Below are 22,197 nucleotides of genomic sequence, written 5' to 3'. Positions count from 1 at the left end.
GCATAAAGAACTTTGCTAATTTTTTTCTGTTTTGTTCAACGTGTTTTTTCCGTTAAACATTATTTATTAACTGAAAAACAGACTCAAAAAGCATGTTATCCAAATGATAAAATTTTTAGGATACGAGATCTAAATAAAACGAAATGTTCATCATATGATCGACAATGTTCCCCCAACGAATTTAATTTTTTAAAACTGTTTATTGCATAACTAATATAAAAATAGTAAAAAATGAACTAATTATTACTCCAGTGAAAGCTCCCTTAACGGACACCTCTTCACAACGGACATTTTTTTAGGAACGGAACAAAACCTATATTAAGATTTCCGCCTCCCACTAGCGGACATCTCTCCCCATCGGTGTCCCTTGTTGAGAGATTTTAGTGTACTTAGCAAAATATCTAGTCACTTTAGGCTTTTTTTAAAGAATTTAGAAATTTTAGGTTTAAAAACAATGAGCAAACACAATTTGTGACCCACGGACACGATGAGCTGCTGATAATTTTGTTTGTTAAGTTCATTTAAATTTATTATTATTCTGTAATAATATATTTAATATTTATTTAATTTAAATATTTTGAAATTTTGATTTAAAATTCCGCCATTGTGCTACTTTTTTTGCGAACCCTCTTTGTACCGTAATGTATTTTTTTTCTTTATTTTTTCTTCTTTAATTTCACTTAAACTGGGTGCTAGCAACATTTCCTAAAATTTGGAAAAAACTATACGTCACATAAGAGTGTCTTTACGGCTAGCTTTTAGACAGCGGAGAAATGGAAAGGTTCGTTAAATTAAACACAAGTATGATTGAAAAGAAAAATTTATTCAGTAACAATAATTATAACAGTAACAACACAAAAGGTAATATAAACAAATTCTTCAAACAAATCCTGGACCTAGTGAATCCTAACCCTTGGAGAAGACGTCGTCTGCAGGTGAACTCGAGAAGAAAAAGTCTCGTCGACTTTTTCTCTTGGAGAACACAATCCTTCAGAAGAAGTCCTGAAGTTGTTCCACCAAGAGAGGTCCTGGTGATTACATCCGAAGAGGTCCAGAAGGAGATTCAAATGACGAACACTTTAGAGCGCACTTCTCACTAATAAAATTTTGGCGTTTTTTTTTTTTTAATAAAACACACACTACATATTATTTATTCAAAATAATTTACACATAATAATTTTTCACAAATTGTTTGGAAAATATGCTACACATATTTCCAACACCAAATAAATACCAAATTCAAAAATTTTATTACAATACACATCGCGAACCACCGGCTAGAAAACACTGATTTTGGACAAAAAAACTCAACAACTCTTCAATTATTTATGGTTTTTTAATGTTTGTCCAAGTTTTATTTCAAAGAGTAGACGTTTTTTTTTATAAAATCGGAGAAAACATCACAATTTACTTTTCCGATTTCTGTTTCAATTCCAATTTTTTTTTCTCTTTTAGCCCATATTTTTTTTGTTAAATGGTACAAAACTCAATAATTGTCGACCCTCCACTCTCGCCACCACTGTGTGGCCCACCGTGGCAACGGTGTAAAATCGTTCGGACACGTGGGTTCGGCTCGTTGATCGACGACGATGCGGTGCACATGTGCCCGATACCGCTTCCCACGCGACACCCCGCACCAATCGATGCCTCCCTGTGTAAAAGAGGGGGTGGATGCGTCGCCGCCGCCGCCGCCGCCACCAACGCCAACGACCCTTTTCCTTCAACTCTTTTATCAAAAAACCGACGATCGGTATCGCGAATTGCGTCACACGTTGCTATTTAAACCAATTTTCTGCGCTCTGGCACGTGACGCGACTTTTTCCTTAAATTCGTCACGGTTTGTTTAAGTAACAAAAGTCAATAACAGATTGACTTTTCCGAGTTATCATCACCTGTTGATTGAATGAATAACATTGAAAACTGTTCGCTTAAGAGGAAAAAACACCAGAACTAATCAATTGGCACCGAATCTGGCCGAGGAAGTACCGTAACAACGTTTTCTCTACTGTGTACTACTTCCTTCCACAATCACTGGCATTACATAAAATTTGTTGCTATCTAAGTGAAAATACAAACTGTCCTGGAACCTGGACCTTACTTAACGTAAAAGAATGTCAGGTTTTTGAGGTCGACTTGTTCGTGAAATCCGTCAGGACTTTCAGACAACAAGAAGAAAACTTGCCACGGAACACTACCTTATCACATTCCTTTGCTCAGCTGAATCTTTTGTTGCACCGAGCACCGGTCTACAATGACTTCTATTCGAGAATAAGGCGACAAAAATGGAGACGGCGTTTGATAAACGGACACGTTTTAGCCAAACAATGACCACGGTTCCGGTCGTATTTCATGTACAAAAATGTTTTATTTATTTTTAGCTGCACCAAAAAATTAACAACTCATTCCTTCAAACGGTTTTTTCAAAATTCATCCGACAAATGTTCACAACGTGTAGACGACGTCCTAAATAACCGGTGCACCACGTATACGAACGACATGCTGTAGTAGAGAGTCCGACCGGTTCGATGAACCTGTGTATATGCATCGTTGCTACCTGGGCCGGCATCCACTCCACGATCATTAGAAGAGAGCTTTTTGAATTGCAGATTGTGGAATTAGAAAAAAATACATGTATGTTGCTCGTGCGCGCCACTGCTCTACCTCAACTTTTCCCCCGCAAACATAAATATTCATAATGAGAGATTATCATTATCTACATAAAAAACACAGGAAACCTGTGCCAAATCGATGAATAAGCAACCGTCCGAAATCGATAATAATCGGCTTATCGGTCATGTCGCAAAAGGTCAGGGCCGGACTGGGCCGCGATCGCAGATGGCGCAGCAAACAAAAGAACATCAAATCCCGTTTTCACCTTTAACACCCCATTTATGGGGTAATTAACTAATAAAAGTGCACCGTCACGCAGATTACGTAAGTATGCAAAATTTCAATACATTCGGACAACAAACAGGAACCCTTGGAAAATATGAAAGCAAGTTGAATATCGATAGTAACATCAACCAGGCATTCAAATTGGAAAATTGGTTAATTTTCGCGCGATTTTCCAGCTTGCGACGTTGCCGCGAGTGCTCCACCGGCCGGTAAAATCATTGACCTTTCTCTCTTCTTTCGGGACAGATGTGTGCTAGATGGGGGACTCCACTTTATGTGTGTGTATGCGCGCGCTAACCGCGAAGGAGGAGCCCCCAACAATTACGTGACGTTTGTTATGACGTCATGTGACGTCACTTGGAGAAAGGGGAAACGCGCGCCAACTAGATCGTACGAAGAAACGTGGTACGGGACACACGTTGCCGTTGTGTTCCAATTTTGATTAATTTTCTTTCGTACGAAAAAAACACTAATATTTGAGACGTTATTAGCGAAAAAAAAAAAAATTGACACACCAGACTAGTGGATCGTGAAGCTGAACGTTTTTATTACCCTACTAACTGTCTGTTTACAACTTCATAAAACGATTAAACTACTTTTAAACTGCCGTAAATGTGAAAACCGATAAATTATATCATTACCTGCGTTTGACTACAAAATTCTTTATTTATACGTCGATTTGTAAACAATGACAGGTGCAAGTTTTTAGTTACTGTTCGAAAAAATTGATTACTCTATTAGAAAATTAAATATTTGGTAAGGAAGGAGGAGAAAGTTGTTTGGTTGGTTGAAACATCGTTATTTAAAGTGCCAAATATTTAATTTTAGCCTGTCAGACAATGATTGATGAGTTCGAATCTAATTCCCTAATAATTAAAATTATTCCACCTGCGTAAAACAATTCAATTTGTAAATAAAATCACTAATAAAAATATTTTCTTTCTGTAGTTATAAAACAACAAACGGTGATTTAACAACCTTCCATTACAATCACGATTATGTACTCGCGAATTATGTAAATTCGAATTACGCCAAAGACAACATAATTCCAATATTTACGAGAATTACTAAACTCTTGAAATAGAAAATCATAAAACTATAGAAAAACACTTCCGATAAACTGGGAAAAGTCGACATTGTTTCTAATTTTAATACCGGTGAAACTAGCTTGATAATATTCTTGCGTCGTAATAAGCGACATTATAATACGTATACGTTGTAACTGACCTCATTATCTACTTCTTTGTTAATAAAAACAATTTACAAGTAGAACTGAAAAACTAAATCGCCACGACCACAAACAAACACGAGTAGTATAAGCGAACAATTAGTGCTAATGAGGTCATTATCTAATGACCGCTGCAACTTTCTCTTAATGACCGCTACACTTTGGCCGCTACAATTTTGCTATATGTCATACAATATATAAGACCAAAGAAAATTTAGGAAAATATTCAGTGTTGTTCTCGTGTTTGTTCTTGAAGAAGACGTCTTGGTGTATTGTGAAATTAAGGTAAGTTTTTTAAGAAATTATTTTAAATATTTATTAACTGTTGTGAATTTGTGTTAGATGCCTGGAAAACGTGTATCTTCTATGCCATTGAAAAAATCATCTCCGAAGCGTTTTAAAGCCCCAGGTGATGGTGGATGTGTAGAAGAAGAGGAAATTAGTGCTTCGCAAGTTCCATCGGTTCCGAAGTCGTCTTTGTCAGCATTTCCAGCTGCTTCACCACCACCACCACCACCATCGCAATCCATAGAATTAGCGAGAGTATCTGAAATAGGTCTTAGCCAAGCTGCATCCCCCAAGTCGCCTCAGCCTATCCACGCTGAAGAAGACATCATAACACCAGCTGAATGGTCGGATCCTGTGTTGGAGCGATCGTTGATGGAAATGGCCGACAACATCGAGAAAAATGAAGCTGAGAGAAGTGAGAAAGATGAAGCTGAGAGAACGGCTCGGATGGTGATCAATGAGAAGTTTCGTTTAATTCATGAAGTGGTGTATCCTATAACTAAGTCTGGTAGCAAACTTTTATCGATTGGAGTAAAACCACTCCATGATTTTGTGCCGTTGTTGAAGATACATAATCCAGAATTAACATCGGCGATAAGTTTTTCTATTGAAACCTTTGAAGAGTTTTTAAAAGAAATGAGCAAGATCTTTGAATCAAGAGAGGAGGACGAAGAAGTAGAAGAAATTAGTGTTCCAGAAGGTCAGATGTTGTGTATGCTAAGTGGCTACGTCGTGGTGGTTTGTAGATATAATACTCTTCAATTTATACCTAGTCAACCCAGCGTGTACAAGGGCATTTATTTATCATTGAACACAATTAAAACTGTCGTAAATATGGGCGAGCATTTATTGAATCTGCTTCATGCAAGAAGAATTCAATATAAATTCTATCCATGTTACGATAGTTTTATAAATAATGTTGCGCTTGATGTTATGGAGAATGGATGTAAAAATTTATCTCAAAAATTGTATGATATTATTAAGAATCGGTATGAACAAAATGCAACCTTGTATGAGATAGTTTTGAAACTGCCTGTGAATGTAAAAACTGCTGTCGAAAATAGAATACAATATTATAGGGAAAATAATGATTATAACTGTCTGTGATAATAAATAATTAAATAAAATGTATACTCTGTTTTCTTTAAATATTCCGCCGCGTAGCAAAAGTTATCATTATTGGTTTGGTGTTGAATAATGAAAGTTATTTGAAATAGAATGGACTTACGATTCAAATCTCCGTTTACAGCAATTATAGCTGGTCCAACTGCTTGCGGAAAAACGCACTTTATTATACGATTTTTGAACCACATAAATTCGGTCTGTGATAAAAAATTTGAACGAGTGCTTTGGTTTTATGACGAGTGGCAACCGTTGTATCAAACTAATGTAATCAATAATAGTAATCTTGAATTTCGTCAAGGCGTTCCTGATATGAATGATTTTGATGGTACAGAAGCGACATTGATAATTTTGGATGATCTGATGAGAGAGACTAATGGCAGTGTGGTCGATATTTTCACTAAGGGAAGTCATCATCGAAACCTTAGTGTCTTCTACATTACGCAAAATTTGTTTCATCAAGGAAAAGGACAGAGAGATATTTCTTTGAATGCGAACTATATCGTTTATTTTAAAAATCCTCGTGATAAAGCTCAAATTAATTTCTTAGCTAGACAGATTTTTCCTGAAAATATAAAATTTATCCAGGAAGCTTATAAGGATGCCACAATGAGACCGCATGGTTATTTGTTGATTGATTTAAAACAAGATACTCCAGATGAATTCCGTATTCGAACAAATATTCTACCTGATGAAGAACCTTCTTATGCATACATACCTAAGAGAGATTATAAATATAAAAGTAAGTAGTTTATGCGTCAGTCGTCGTTGAGATGTCGCGAGCGTTAGAAAGAAACGCCGAGTTATTAAAATTTTTGCATAGAACAACACCTGTTTATCGTAAATCAATTCTTAATTCTGCCGATAAAAACTTGGTGCATTGTATATGCGAGTGCGCTCACAATACGTTATTAGGGAAAGTTCCTTTAAATGGTTCTCAAAAGAGCAAATTAAAGAAACATAAAAAATTACTGAGAAATTTAGTAAATCGTAAATTATCTCTCCAGAGAAAAAAGAAACTAATTGTGCAAAAAGGAGGTGCTTTCTTACCATTGTTGTTGGCTCCAATAATTTCGGGTGTGTTGGGTCATTTATTTAATAAATAATGGAACATACGAAAAAAATGGTACTCATTGATTCATCCGAACTTGAACGTTTGCATAATAACAAAAGCACTCAGCCAAACACCCTAAATGATTTAGATCATGAAATGAAAAGAATCATAGATACGAAAAACATTGATGATAATGAAAAATGGATTTTGTATAATCAAGTGCTTCAAAGATATCTAAAAATGATAAGTCGTTCTCGTGAACCTGTTACCATACCTGTGATTTATTCTAAAGAAAATCAATTAGAACAATCTGAACGAATTACTCGAAACATTTTGAGTTCCCTACCAAGACCCTTACAAGTTAAAGCGAATGCTTTGTTAAACAATTTAACACACAATGGAGTTGCATGGAATGAAACCGGAAACGTTATCTACGATGGAAACACAATTCCTGGTTCCAATATATTTGATCTAATCACTGATGTTATGAAGAGTAGTAATAAGTTAAATGCCGAGCCTGTCGGATGGAAAAATTTTGCGGAAATTTTGTATAAAATAAACGTTCCACGTACTCTTATAATTAATCCAAAACGTTTGAAATATATAAATGAACAAGGTGCTGAAAAGCAAGAAGTAAAAAACGAAGTGAAAGTAAAACCAATATCGTCGTCAAAGTTTGACACAGAAGAAGAAGAAGAAGAAGAAGAGGATAGTCAAATAACGAAGAAATCAATGCGATCGTCATCAAGAAAACAAAAACGCTTGAGAGTTCCTTGGTCGCCGTATGAAAGCAAGTAGACAAAAATGGATGAAATAAAGGAAAGATATTTTATACCTCGTGACCCTCTTGGTTTTTCGAGTCCTAACAACTTAGCTAAGTTTACAAATATACATAAGAAAAAAATTAATAAATGGCTAGAAGGTGTGGAATCTTATACATTACATAAGCAAGTTCGTCGTCGATTTCCTAGAAATAGTTATCATGTAACCAACATAGACGATTTATTTCAAGCTGATTTAATAGATATGAGAAACATCGCAAAACATAATCGAGGTGTAAATTACCTATTAACTGTCATCGATGTATTTTCCAAGTTTGCATGGGTTAAACCTTTATACACAAAGACGGGAAATGAAGTGGCTGCAGCTTTTAAAGAAATATTTGATGAGCGTGTTCCGGTTAATCTTCAGACTGACAAGGGAAAAGAATTTCTAGCGAAAAATGTCCAAAAATTGTTTAAACAATATGATATAAATTATTATGTAACAAATAATCCTGATGTAAAAGCTGCTGTGGTAGAAAGGTTCAATAAAACTTTAAAAACAAAAATGCATAAATATTTTACGTTTGCAAATAATATGCAATACATTGATGTATTACCCGAATTCATGCACTCTTACAATAATTCTTATCATCGTACTATTAAAATGGCTCCTAACGAGGTAAATCCTGACAACGTTGCGCAAGTATACGATAACATTATGAGTACGAGAAAGAAGAATATTAAAACGATCAAACTCGAAAATGTGTACAAAGTTGGAGATTACGTCAGAATCACCAAGTACAAGCACGTATTTGAAAAAGGCTACATGAGTAATTGGAGCGGTGAAATATTCAAAATAACTGATGTTATAATGAGACAACCCGTTGTGTACAAAATTTCCGATTTAATGGATGAACCAATAGAGGGCGTCTTCTATCACCCCGAATTACAGCGCGTAACGTACGACCCCCAGAGTACATTTCACATTGAAAAAGTATTGAAGAAGCAATATAAAAGAGGTAAATGTGAAATTTTTGTGCAGTGGAAAAATTATCCTTCAAAGTTTAACTCGTGGATTCCGTGCAGTTCCCTTACATCGATATGAATAACGAATTTTATTTAACTTTGGTATCAAACAGCTCAACCAATTACTTTCCCGAAAATACAACAACGCACTTTTGCACACAACTTCCAAAAACTGTTCATTTGGATGGTGAATGGTGTGTGGGACTTTCGGAAATACAGTATCCGTGTTCCTTCTTAACCATCAACAGTGGTGAAAATATTATTTACTGCTCTTTTGAATTTAGTTTATCGGCGATTATGCAAAAAGGTGAAAAAGCCATTGACATATTGTTTAAAGATCCCCGTTTTGCGACATGGATCGATGATCAGGTTCGAAGAAGGAAATACAAGTCTTCGAAAGAATTCATGCGCGATCTTAAAATGAAAACGATCACATTTGAACACGATGTAATTATGACGAAATATAAGACTAAGCTTGAAGCTGGTAACTACGAAACGATCGAATCTATTGTGGATGCTCTAAACTCGGTAAGAGTTTTAGTAAAAGATAATGTTGAGTTCAGATTAAATGATGGTTCAAAAAGAGTAACTGTAACAAGCAGTAGCAAATATCTGACAAGTCTATCATTTTCACCGACATTAAGTCTACAATTAGGTTTTCAACCGGATACAAATGTACTGAGTAAAACTTCAACACATCCAGCAAACATTATGTTGGGTTTGCCTTCACAACTTTTCGTATACAGTGATATAATTGAACCACAATTGGTGGGCGATATAATGGCAAAAGTAATTCGAATCGTTGTTATCGATAATAAACACTACATTTACGGTACACATCATACGCAATTATTTTCGCATCCGCATTACGTGCCTCTGTTGAAAAGGGAATTTGAAAACATTGAAATTGATATAAGAAGTGCAACTGGTGAGAAAGTGCCATTTCAGTTTGGAACAGTGTGCGTTAAACTTCATTTTAAAAAAATTTCGTAATGCCTTCATGTCATTATCACGATTACTACATCAATCAAGCTGGTTCAGGTGTAGGTGCTATTTACAAAGGAATTAGTTACCAAAAGGGTTATGGTATTGGTAGTTTTTTACGGGGACTTTTTCGTACGGTAATGCCGTTAATAAAGAGTGGTGTTAAAACAATTGGTAAGGAAACACTACGCACTGGTTCAAATTTTCTTGGCGACATTGTTAATGAGGTGCCTGTAAAGGATGCATTCAAGACACGTGTAAATGAGTCAGTTGAAAATTTGAAACGAAAAGCTCAAGATAAATTAGACAACTTGGTAGGATCTGGATCTATAAAAAGAAGGCTAGTACAAAATAAAAGTCAGAATAGTTCTTCACGTCGTTCTGCAAAGAAGTGTAAAACGAGTTCAGTTATTAAACATCAAGATATCTTTAGCTAGAATGTCGTTTTTACATCCTCATAGTTGTGAGTGCGCGAAAAGTGAATTGGATCTTTTTGCTTTACCGCCAACTCAAACAAGCATCGAAAGCGGTCAATGGGTTCATTACAAAACTGTATCTAGTATATCTGAAAATAGTCCTTTAGAATTTGTAATACCAGGTGGTGAAGACTATATAGATTTATCGCAAACTTTACTTTCACTTTGTATTAAAATATGCAAAGATGACGGTAGTAATTATACCGCTGAAGATACAATTGGTCCAGTTAATAATATTCTCCACTCAATGTTTAGTCAAGTTGATGTATACCTAAATCAAAAACTGATTTCACCACCAAATAATACATACGCTTATAAATGTTATTTGGAGACACTTTTAAATTATGACTCAGGGGCGAAGAATTCCCATTTAACTTGTGGATTATGGTACGCCGATACGGCAGGCAAAATGAATGTAGTAACCAATGAGAACAGTGGATTCGCCAATAGACTCAAACTAACGTCGACGAGTAAAGAAGTCGATCTTATTGGTCACTTAAATTGTGATATATTTAATCAAGAAAAATTTTTAATCAACGGTGTAGAAATGAGATTAAAATTTGTACGTTCTCGTGATAGTTTTGCATTGATGTCATCAAATAATCTTAATGGAAAAATTCAAATTACTGATGCAACTCTAATGATTAGAAGAAATCGGATAAATCCAAGCGTATTACTTGCGCATGCAAAGGCTTTAGAGCTTTCAACTGCAAAATATCCAATTACGCGAACAGAATTAAAGGTTTTGACTATACCGCAAGGAGTACAAGGAAAATCATTGGATAATGTTTATTTGGGCCAACTTCCAAAAAGATGTGCATTGTGCTTTGTGACAAATAAAGCATTTAACGGTGATTATTCCTTAAATCCATTTAATTTCGAAAACTTTGGTTTAAACTATCTATCCTTGTACGTGGATGGTAACCAAATTCCTAGTAAACCCTTACAACCTACATTTATCGGTCCAAATAAGAAATTTGTTTCAATGTACCACACATTATTTTCTGGTACTGGTATACATTTTCTAAACACTGGAAATGGGATTTCACGTGATAATTATGCTGATGGATATTCAATAGCTGTTTTTGATTTGACACCTGACTTATCATCGCATAATGCTCTTTCATGGAATTTGATAAAGAACGGAAGTTTACGAATAGAAGTTGGTTTTAACACTGCTCTTACAGAAACTGTCAATTGTTTAGTGTATGGTGAATTTGATAGTGTAATAGAAATTGATAAAAAACGTAATGTAATTGTAGATTATAGTAGTTGATAAATTTATATAAGTGATAAATAAATTGCTATTACAAATGAAAAATTTGCTACTTTCATTTTACCCGTCATCCGAAATGGTTGTGTTTGTGGATTTTCAAGGGTTCAATTACGGTAATTGTACCGAAACTTTAACCATAAAAGAATTAGCTGTATTTAATACGAACAAAAGCGCACCAGACATCTTTTTGTTTAAACCACCCGATGATCTTTCAACCTTACCGCATCGTTATCAGAAGCAAGCCGATTGGTTGACGAATAACTTTCACGGGCTTTCTTGGAACTGCGGTAATTACGACTACGAAAAGTTGTCTGAAATATTGAATGAAACTACGAAAAATTCAAAGTGTATATACGTGAAAGGAATAGATAAGAAGCGTCTACTTTTGAAACGTTTACCAAAAAGTCAAATTGTAAACATTGAAGATTTAGAGTGTCCATCGCTTCGTTACTTGAGAGAACATTTTGATACGAATTGTTGTGTGAATCATATAATCAGCGATTCGGTGTGCGCTGTTCAAAACGTACAAAACTTGGCTAGTTGGTACAATGAATACTTTACAACTCAAAACGTGTCTGGAGATGATCTCTCGGAAGAAAAGACACCACGTTCTTGTTTCTGCGTATAACACTCTACCTGTCCTAATCACCAGACCCTCTATGGTTATTATCAACAGAGACCCTGATTACCTCCCGGGTAGTCATTGGATGGCTGTTTACATTGATAAATTTGGTTTCGCATACTTCTTTGATAGTTTTGGAAATCAGCCGCCTCCGAATATTTTAAAATTTCTTAGAAAAAATGCTATGATGTGGTCTTACAATATTTCTCAAATTCAAGATTTTTCTTCAACCGTCTGTGGCAAATACTGTACTTTATTTCTTTTAAACTACGCATTAGGCAATTCTGTTGATGATTTTCTAAAGTTATTTAACAAAGATTTTCACAATAATGACAAACTATGCAACAAAATGTTTAACAAATATTTCATGAATAAATAAAGACTTTGCAAGATCCATGTTTTTTCTTTCTTTCCTTATATCTCGTTACTCACCAGCATGACGCGGACGGGGCGCGGCGCGGACGACGGGGCGGCGGCGCGGAAACGGGCGCGGGACGGGGTGGCGGCGGCGCGGGAACGGGCGCGGGACGGGGTGGCGGCGGCGCGGGGACGGGCGCGACACACACACACACACACATTCTGGGTTAAATCAAAATAAAATCACAGAAATCATATTTATTAGATTTATTTATTTATTTATTAATTTTTACTAAGACAATGTTCATTATAACTTACGGCTAATCCATCGGTGGCGGTACGAAATCCTTTTCCCACAGGTAAAGCCACCCTGTCCACCCGTATCGATAAACGATCATTAACAAAGAACGCACGATTGCTCTGAAGAACATTTCCTACAGTTTCCATCACCATTGCGACATTATATTGGGATAATTTGCGGAAGGAAATGTAAACAGGTCGCTCGGGGAATTCTTCATTTTCGAGAACTAAGCCGACATAGTCATCACTTGAAAATCCTCTAAAAATGTGCGCCAACAGTTCTTCAATTGCATTCTATTAAACGAAAATATCATTAATTAATTAACTAATTTACAAACATAACGTGACACTTACTTGCATCCATTCAATTGGATTCTCCGGCGCATTATCTTTAAAGGAAAACCTCATACGTCTCGCTAATGTATTAAACTTTTTTATGAATGATTCATTTTCTCCATTTTTATTAATAAAGTTAAATTCTGTAAGAAAATATTGAAGTATTCACATATTCAATAAGTTGTTGCTATTACTTACCATCAGCAAAATTTTCAAAGACTTCATTATCGTCAATTTGACCAGCACCGATTTGATTTACAAGTGTATCTACAAACACGTACATTTATAATATAGAAATGAGTATGTAATTAATTACCTAAAGGACCATCTTCGAAGTTAGGGAGGCGTCTTTTTAAAGCATTCACTGTAAATATTATAATTAATGATTAATCTATTATTATATAAATTATAAAGTATTTACCTGATTCTGTTGCCTTAGATGTTGAGGGTTGCAGGTTGGTAAATTCACTAATTTCCTCTTCTTCTACACATCCACCATCACCTGGGGCTTTAAAACGCTTCGGAGATGATTTTTTCAATGGCATAGAAGATACACGTTTTCCAGGCATCTAACACAAATTCACAACAGTTAATAAATATTTAAAATAATTTCTTAAAAAACTTACCTTAATTTCACAATACACCAAGACGTCTTCTTCAAGAACAAACACGAGAACAACACTGAATATTTTCCTAAATTTTCTTTGGTCTTATATATTGTATGACATATAGCAAAATTGTAGCGGCCAAAGTGTAGCGGTCATTAAGAGAAAGTTGCAGCGGTCATTAGATAATGACCTCATTAGCACTAATTGTTCGCTTATACTACTAACACGCATACAACTCATCATTTATTTGTGATGACAAATTTCTGTTTTTTTATTTTCTCAATTACGGAAAAGTGGAACTATTTTGATGTAAACCTACGTAAAATAAACCGGGGAATCGACTGGCGTCGAGAAAATCGCAAAATTTTCAATGGTTTTTAAGTTATGATTTTTTTCATTTTACCTATTTTTGCTTTTGTTTGCAATTTTGTCGAAAACTAGTAGCCAGAAAAAAATAATCTTTTTTGAAAAACAGAAAACGAAAAGATCTTTCCAATGAAATAAACTTAATGGAGTTGTGTCTAATAGTTTTATATTTTTTAAGAACTTTTTAAACAGGAATTTTTTTGAGTTTTTGCAGGTAAATGTAAAATGTTATTCATTTTTCCAGTGGCGTACGTGTTATTTAACAGATCTGATTGCGATAGCCCATTAATGTGTCATTCCCCCGCGTTCCGCCCCTGTTTTCGATCACTAAACGTGCATACCCGAGCTGCTCTTTCGTACGGCCCATCGATAAGGTCTTTGTGCCTTATGCTTCGAGATGCCGTCGTCGTCATGACAACGACGACGACGCCTCTTCCTCCACATTTCTCACGGTCGACCACCACAACAAAGACCAAAACAATTTCGGAAAAAAATAAAATACGGAACGCCCTTTTTGCACCCACCCTTGCCATTTCAACCCCAAACATACGTTCATGTTTTTTATTATTTTTTTTTGTTGCTGTATGTATATATACACCATCTGCAGCCGATTTGGTCGACGGCCGCGCGTGTATTGATCATGGGAGGGAAAGCAGCGCGACGTCCGCCTCCTCACAGCGTCGGTTTGCCTATCCCGGCGTCGGTGTGTGTTCAACAAACGGGCATCGGGTTGCTCTCCCGGCATCCCGACTCCTACACACGGGAATGTACAGGCGCCACCCATCACCAAAGGTAAAGCCAAGACGGGTTACAACGTAAAAAATACAAAAAGCACTTCCTGTCCAAATTCATTTCCCTACCGTACCCTACGTACAAAAAGCGCGCCGATTTCGATCGACCCTCGAGGTTATTTAAGGACACAAAGTCACAAAGACGCAGATAAAGAGGTCAGAATCGATCCGTTTTCTTCCTCAATTAAACGATAGAAAACACCGCTCGCACTATTAGATTACAAGACACGTTTTTACGAGAATTCTTCGGGTTTGTAAATCTACAAAGACACATCTCGATGGTGTTTTACACCTTCTTAATTGTGGTTTAAGTGTGTTTGGAAGAATATTTCAACAGCTGAAGTGTTGAAAAAGTTAGAGACCGGAAAGCCAGGTAATATTAATTTAACATCGGCCACTTGTTTGGCAAAAGGATTGGGAGATTAGGACAGGTAAATTGGGTTCGACCACTTGAAAGCGCTTGTATTTCCCGCCAGTCTAAATAATTCATTCTCCAAAACTAATAACTTAATTCTTAATTTTCCCATCCCTTACTGCACACACACCACATGCACTCAAGTCGTTCCTTACCAGGAGTGTTAAGTTCCGGTGCGATAAGAACCCCCAGATCGGGTTCCTCTCCATACCAGAAAATCCATAGTTCTTTCGATGTCGAAAGACTAAGTGGTGGCGGCGGTGGTGGTCCCGGTTCGAACATATCGGTCGAACGTGGCGTTGAAACCCGCCGCCACACGCAAAGTATATCGGCGGCGAGACAACGGGCGTAGCTGCGTAACACCGGATCTTCAAGGGGTTCGCCGCCTCCTCCGCCGCCGCTGCAATGGCCGGAGGCGGCACCGCCACCCCCCAACTCGCAATACACCAGCTTACGCCATTTGATGCCCGAAAGTTCCGTCTGAAACACACAAAAAACAAACAAACATCAAACTGCAGTACAGTACAACCTCTCTAACCCGAACTTATTGCAAATTATACTATATATTTTTTATCGAATAATCCGAGAAAATCACTACTATTTAAGTTTTTAAACATAAAGTTAACATTGTCCACGGCTTGCTTCGATCAGCTGGTGCGGATTAGAAAAGGGAGAGGCCGAGTCAGAGTTGGCTGAGACCAACCTGTTGCTCTGCTGTTATAGCACACGGCCCAGCCTACTGCCATTACACATATCTCATCTAACATCGAAACGCAACGTTGCCACACGTTACAGAACAACCCTTGCAAATTAATTCGATTGTAACACGGGATGTTGGGTGTCAAGGGGATAATACGATTTACCAAAATGCGGTCGATTTATGCCAAGCTAAATCATTGTAATTTTGTAAATCAAGGCGGCAGCTGTCACACTTTTTTAATTTAAACACGGTCACTTGATAAAGTCAGGGCGAAATATACTTTTAGTAAAAAAAAAAAACGTATTTACGGCCACTTGACTACAACAACCCCTGGTGAAAATTTATTTAGGTATAAAACACGGGAAGCTATTAAAGTTAATTTATTTAGGGGCGAATTGGATGTAAACTTCTACGAACGGTTAGGCACGTGTGTAATGTAAACAATGTTAATATCGTGTGTACAAGTTTGGACACAGTCGATGTCACTTGATCGGAGAACGGGTAAAGTGGCGATTGTTTCTATTGAACAAACATTATGTCACACTAAAATAACTTCATCAGCGCCAAAACAGATAGTACATTTAAAAAAAACTTTCATTCCAAAATGATAAATAAAAACGCGACCCACTTTTTCGCCCATTCACAAACCTCGCTTACGTAAGTAATAAATAAGGTATTTAATAGTGAGAAATAGAAATTTTCCGCCCCTAAAAAACATCATACCGTTACGAGGATTCCACTCATCCCTGTTAAAATTCGTCAAGTGTCGGAAAGCTATCATTGTTATTTTTAACGACGGCAATAAAACGATTAGCGAGATTGCGATAATTTTATTACCGCATTGTAAACCAACCAGCTACCGGTGATAGTGAAAGTGAATACAAGCCAAACAAAAGCGTGCTTTTGTACCGTTGAGGTCGCCTTTTTTTTTCATCTTCTTCATCTCGATTGATTATTGGTGTGTTGATTCTCCTCCACTTTTCTTGTGAATGTATGAGAGAAGAAGCTTCGTCATCGTCACGAGCACGTGGTCGAGAAGGTCGATCGACACGTTTATCTCTCGAGAGAGAACCGGGAATGTACCACCGTAGAAGCGGGGCTGTGCGGTCGAAGGGGTGCTAGACACCCTTGCGCGATGCCCGGGTATTGATTGACGGCAGCGGTGTGGTCGGATTTCTGCTGAATATGTTTCGTCGTTGGTCTTTTATATTTTTTTTATTTTTATTTCCCGACGATATATCACAGTGCATTTTACAAAAAAAAAAACCCGAAGTTTTGGTCCATTTCGCCAATTCGGCGATTATTTTGTTCCAATGTTTACATAATTTAGCAAAATTTTAAACAACTGCTTTTGAACAGTACGCAGAAACCAAAAATTGGGGCGTTAGTCTTGGTTGTAGTCAGTGTAGGCAGAAGCAACAGGTAATAATTCAAGTTCCAAAAGAACTGATTAAAGAAAACCTCGAAGAAAGCTAATTCGCACATTCAACGTTTCAATTTCAAAGTTTTGATTTCAATGAAAACACTCAGGATATTAATAATAACAATAATACAGAACGTAAAATACTGACATTGAAGAAAAGCCTGTTGTTTTTTTTTCATCGCTAAATATCTACCTTATCTAACATATTATATGCTTAAATTTAATTTATTTATTGTAAGTTGTATTAACTGACCTTTTCAAGCCACCAAAAGATTTTTAGAACATGAATTAGCTGAGATTTTTTGAAATAAAAATTCCTGGAAAATCTGGTCCCACTAGCGACAAAAAAGTGATGAGATCGAGAAATTAACGTAAAATGAATACTTGTTCTCGTTACCTGTAAACTTCGAAAACGTTATTATTTTTTTCAATTAATAAAATTATCGTTATTTAAGTTCGTAAATTTTTGGAAAATTCGAAGTTCCATAATTTTTTTTTGAGCAAAAACTAGTATTGTGTAGGGAGATTTAATGTGACCCACTTTTCGTGACCAAATATCTAAATATCTACCTAACATATTATTTTGGTTGTTGCAAGATTTTTATCAAAAACTGTCCAAATTACGCTTAAATTTAACTTATTTATTGTGAGTTGTATTTAACTGATTTTTTCAAGCGACCAAAAAATTTTTACAAGTAGAATCAGATTTTACAAAATAAAAATTCCTGGGAAATCTGACCCCATTAGCGACAAAAAAAGTGATGAGATCGAGAAATCAATGTAAAATGAATCTTGTTCTCGTTATCTGTAAACTTTAAAAAATGTATTTTTTGTTGTAATTAACAAATTTATGTTTCTCGAACATTCTAAAACTTCGAAGAATTTTGCAATTTAAAAATCTTAAAAATTTGGTTCTGTTTGTATCAAAAGCGGGACAAATCAGGATGGTTAGTCACTTTATTATTACTCTAGACTGACTTGAAACTGCAAAAATGGAGCTCGGAGAAAAAAAAACTTTATCAAAAAATGGTTTATTTTCGTATAATTATAACTAAAAAGTTAAAACCAAAAAAAAGTAAAAAAAAAGTGACCGAAGTAGTTAATTAATTAACTTAATAGAACAATTGTTTTGAATCCAATGAGATAAATCGAAACACAACAAATCCTTTAACTTGATTATAGAAAGGAATTAAATTATCTTTAAAAATTGGTTTGTTTACAATTGATTTACTGGAAAAAATTATCACTGTCTTATCTCTTATCACATTCCCAAATCACTAATTGTATTTCCTTGCCAAATAACATGATTTCTAATTTTTTTAATTAACACTATTGTTATAACACACTTATTAATTATTATCTGAGACCGCGCACTCTACGTACACTTCCTTGATTTTCCCATTAACTTTTTCCACTGGAACGAACCGAGCAAAATACGGTAGGAAATAAGTGGTCTATAATATTGTTTGTTTATTCAATTACACTTGAGTACACAACTAAAAGGGCCACTTATCGTGCCAAAGAACTTTATAAACAGCTACAGTAAAGAGTTGGTTAATTTTTCCCAAGATAACTAAATTACGAATACAATTCATGCGCTTATCTCGAGAACACTTACAATTATTATTACAACAAAAACCGCTCTAAATATTGACAAACTTTTTAACCAGCTTTATATTCATATTCAAGGCAAGTGTTGCAACGCGGACCGGAAAAAATTTTCGGTGTGATTATCGAAGGGTCGTTCAGCCCTCCGTTTGTGACTTTATTGATTGTTGTGCGATTTGTTGGGGGTTCTCTCTGTGTATTGATGCTGACCGAATCCGAAGAGCTTGTACAAGTGTGTGTGGTGGTGGTGTTTGCACGATCGATACACACGCACACACTCCTTGACCTGCAAACTGTGTCACGGTGGACTCAGACCGGTCCTGATAGGATACATGCATTCATACTAAAATGATCGAATATGTGCCAAGTGCCAACAGGGAATGATGAGATGACACACACACACCAAACCACGTGCTGTAAACGAGCCTCTTCGGAATGCCGAAGAAAACAAGACGTTATCGGCGCACACGCGCGAGCTAGGGACACAAAAGAGACCACCGATGACGCGAACGAGCGGTTTTACAAGAACAGACGGTGTTGAATGGCGGATTTGGAAGGATTTTGGGGCCGCTAAAAGGGGACGCCTCAGGTAGAACGGGTGCCAATGCACCGGCTTCGGGCACGGACTATACCAGCACAAGGATAATAAATTTAAAACCATTTATGGTAAACTAAAGAATTTAAAAGATGCAACATATTTTTAAAAAATAACTAAATTAGCCACTCACAATTTTTTATTAAATGGTTGTGCAAAAGTGGGTCACATTAAATCAGTAGGTAAAAGCTTACGAAGATCAGTTAAGGCGATTTTTTATGTAACACTATACAACAAACCAATCGTCCCGTTTTTAATAAAGATTTTCTTATAAAATGTCGTGATATTATTTCTTTTTCAATCATTTTTAAATATATTTTTCTTTTTTTATTTTATCAAAAAGTTTATACAGGTATTTGAGGCCTGCGCCTGCAAAATGCATTTAAAAATATCCAGTGAAATCTCCCATAAGCGGACACCGACAGTGACATGCTTTGTGTCCGGTTAATGGAGGTGTCCTCTCAAGAGAAATAACAATATATACATAGAAACAAACGTATTTATCAACTATTTATAAAAAAAACTCTCGCAGATTCACCAAAAATGTACTTAAAACTTTTGTAACAAATTCAAGATTTTTCTAGCCATTCTTCAGATGCATTAAAACCTTTTTTTTTTCAATATCTTTCAAACACTTTAGTTGCATACCGACAATTAATCCAGAAACCAAAATATTTTTATTATGCGCTTTTATAAGTTAATTGAACAATATTTGCTGCTTAGGTTCATCCTATTTCTTTCTTTTTTCTTTTGTTTTCAGTAAACTCAGAATTTATGTTTTTTTTCTTTTATTATTAGCACACGCTTTTTTAGTTTAGTTTTTTAGACACCGCATAACTGTAAAACCTTTTCTGAGAAAAATAAAACATGTACTACCCGCTTATGATTCTCTGAACAACTAATAATAACACACGTGCGTGTGACAGGCTGTCCGCTTAAAAGAGAGATTTTGTTTTCAATGATCCGAACTGAATTGTCCGCGTCCGTTTATTAGAGAGTCCCCTTAAAAGAAAAGCAATACAATAAAATACATAAAACGGAGCCAACAAAATGTTCCTTTGTTAGAGGATGCCGCTTATAGGAGGTGTCCGTTAAGAGAGATTTCACTGTATTCCGATACGAACTCGATTAAAAATTTTAAAAAATTGGATTTTTAGATAATGTGTAAATAAATAAATTATAGAACAGAATATCAAGAAATAATTATTTTACAAGACTAGTAAACGTTTACGTTTCAACAATAATACTTGTGATTTTTCCGAAATGTTATACTTTTTTGAGCTTCCAGCTTCCAAACTAATTAATTTCAAAACCGTTATTGAAATTAAATGTGTACGCCATTTATTTTCCGCGCCGCAACTTTTCCTTCAGTTTTCCTTGATTTACAAAAACAAATGGAAAAATCTCGCTCGAATGACCCAGTTCGATAAGGTCGTAATATCATGATTATTGTAACACACATTTTTACGTTCGACATTTTCGTTACTGAAAGGTATGCAACGCGATATTAACACCCGAAATTTATAGCAAGTTGTAATAAAAGTCACACATAAACTTAACACTCTGTGTAGTAAATATTAATTTATCGAATATGGCAGTAAAACGATTTATTTTTCTGACACGGAGGCGGCGTCCTGACGGCACTTCTTGTATTTTTTCAAGAATAAAACTGCCGACAGTAAAATCGGACAAATATTTATCGTACTTAAAATTGTAATAATTCGTCATGGAAAAATCATGCAACTAGTGCTAAAACGTGCAGAAAAATTTCTTTCAAACAACGGAAATGTCGCGTTCTTGTCAGACAGTCCAAAAAACTGAGCTCATTCATCACACCATTTCCTTCCATTTATTTACGTTTTCTTTCCGGAATCAGCACGACATAATTACGTTTGAAAATATTTAATTTCTCAAAGCACAAAACATCTAAAAATACCGAATTTGTTTGACGACTAAAGTGGTACAGTTAATTGTCTTATTGAATTTGTCTGCGGATTAGTAATAAATTGAGTGGCCTTCCCTGCGGCGATTTGAGCCAAATCCAGAGCCCCATCAAGGTCATTTTTTCTTATCTCGGCTATTTACCAACAATACGTTAAAAAAATACAGAGGTTCGAGATAACCCAATGAATTCACGCACGGGGGTTAGGAATACGGAATTATAGACCACTTGTAGATTTCTTCACGAAAATGCACTCCGATAAGATATCAATGTTATCGGTGACGTAACACAACGGAATCTTTCGCCATTTAAATGCCATTCCCAGATATTAAAGAAAGAGTCAAAGTGATAAACAAATGTGTCGCTTGTTTATACACCTGATAAGGAACCAACTTGTTGAACATTACGGTTCTGGAAAACATGTAAAGCGATCGCAATTTTGTTTATTTAGTTCAGTTGTGTTGCAAAGTGCTTGTCCACTTCTCCCGATGTGTTTGAAACAAAGTCTTGCGATAATAACACGATAAGCTCAAGGTCGATGTGTTTAACCTCTTGTCTAACGAGGATATCGACAAGAGACCAGGGGCGTCGTCAATTTCGAAAATCGCGCCAACACAAACGTGTCAAAACACAATTAGGTTATGTTAGAATAACGAACTCTAATTAATCTGTGATTTCTTCAGCCATTAAGCAAACTTTCTAAAAGTAAAGCGGAACTGATTGCGGCAAAACAAACACCCGAAGTGGGTTATCCCCCGAAAAATCGTCCAGTCCCGAGGGGTTTTACCCCGTTTTCGAAAAAATAGTCCAGTTTATTATTAAAAATGTAGGCTGGCCTGTTAATCAGCTGCGTTTTACCATAGACTGTACGCCTGTCACTAGCCGCTTCGGCGCGACGTTGCCACTTGGCAGCCCACATACGTCAATGTCAAATATCTCGGAGCGAAGGCATGCGGAACATGCCTGGGGGCCGTCTCGGGACGCTTTGGGCCCCGCGGGCACGTTCCCGGGCGGGCATTGG

General features: G+C 36.1%; 3 protein-coding genes and 1 long non-coding RNA gene across 4 annotated transcripts in view; 1 reads left to right on the top strand and 3 right to left on the bottom strand.

Moving 5' to 3' along the window:
- Window positions 1-22,197, bottom strand: part of skd (skuld) — a 40,724-nt gene that overhangs the window by 18,109 nt on the left and 418 nt on the right. The window contains exon 2 of the mRNA XM_008199050.3: window positions 15,064-15,388. Coding sequence (XP_008197272.2) covers window positions 15,064-15,388 — 325 coding nt within the window. The remainder of the gene's footprint in view (window positions 1-15,063; window positions 15,389-22,197) is intronic.
- On the bottom strand, window positions 805-12,303 carry LOC135266552 (uncharacterized). The gene is made up of 2 exons (XR_010334657.1): window positions 6,584-12,303; window positions 805-6,251 (listed from the first exon to the last, which is right to left on the bottom strand). It is a non-coding gene; the product is annotated as an uncharacterized LOC135266552 (long non-coding RNA).
- Window positions 3,360-5,542, top strand: LOC135266550 (uncharacterized). Its single transcript, XM_064357508.1, has 2 exons — window positions 3,360-4,408; window positions 4,466-5,542. The coding sequence occupies exon 2, from the start codon at window positions 4,466-4,468 to the stop codon at window positions 5,516-5,518; it is 1,053 nt and encodes a 350-aa protein (XP_064213578.1). The 5' UTR covers window positions 3,360-4,408; the 3' UTR covers window positions 5,519-5,542.
- On the bottom strand, window positions 12,345-13,713 carry LOC135266551 (uncharacterized). The gene is made up of 6 exons (XM_064357509.1): window positions 13,355-13,713; window positions 13,150-13,297; window positions 13,045-13,092; window positions 12,927-12,995; window positions 12,747-12,871; window positions 12,345-12,686 (listed from the first exon to the last, which is right to left on the bottom strand). Exons 2-6 carry the CDS (start codon window positions 13,295-13,297, stop codon window positions 12,375-12,377), a joined length of 702 nt encoding a protein of 233 aa, XP_064213579.1. The 5' UTR covers window positions 13,355-13,713; the 3' UTR covers window positions 12,345-12,374.

This window comes from Tribolium castaneum, chromosome 6 (assembly GCF_031307605.1).
Source record: "Tribolium castaneum strain GA2 chromosome 6, icTriCast1.1, whole genome shotgun sequence".
Classification (NCBI taxonomy): domain Eukaryota; kingdom Metazoa; phylum Arthropoda; class Insecta; order Coleoptera; family Tenebrionidae; genus Tribolium; species Tribolium castaneum.
This window is presented reverse-complemented; position numbering and strand designations above follow the sequence as displayed.

Bases quoted from the DNA above. Each gene is read 5' to 3' on its own strand.
- LOC135266550 (XM_064357508.1), top strand. From the start codon at position 4,466: ATGCCTGGAAAACGTGTATCTTCTATGCCATTGAAAAAATCATCTCCG.
- LOC135266551 (XM_064357509.1), bottom strand. From the start codon at position 13,297: ATGCCTGGAAAACGTGTATCTTCTATGCCATTGAAAAAATCATCTCCG. The intron at 13,093-13,149 runs GTAAATACTTTA...TAATATTTACAG, and splicing joins ATCTAAGGCAACAGAATCAG to TGAATGCTTTAAAAAGACGC. The intron at 12,872-12,926 runs GTAAGTAATAGC...ATTTTCTTACAG, and splicing joins CTTTGAAAATTTTGCTGATG to AATTTAACTTTATTAATAAA.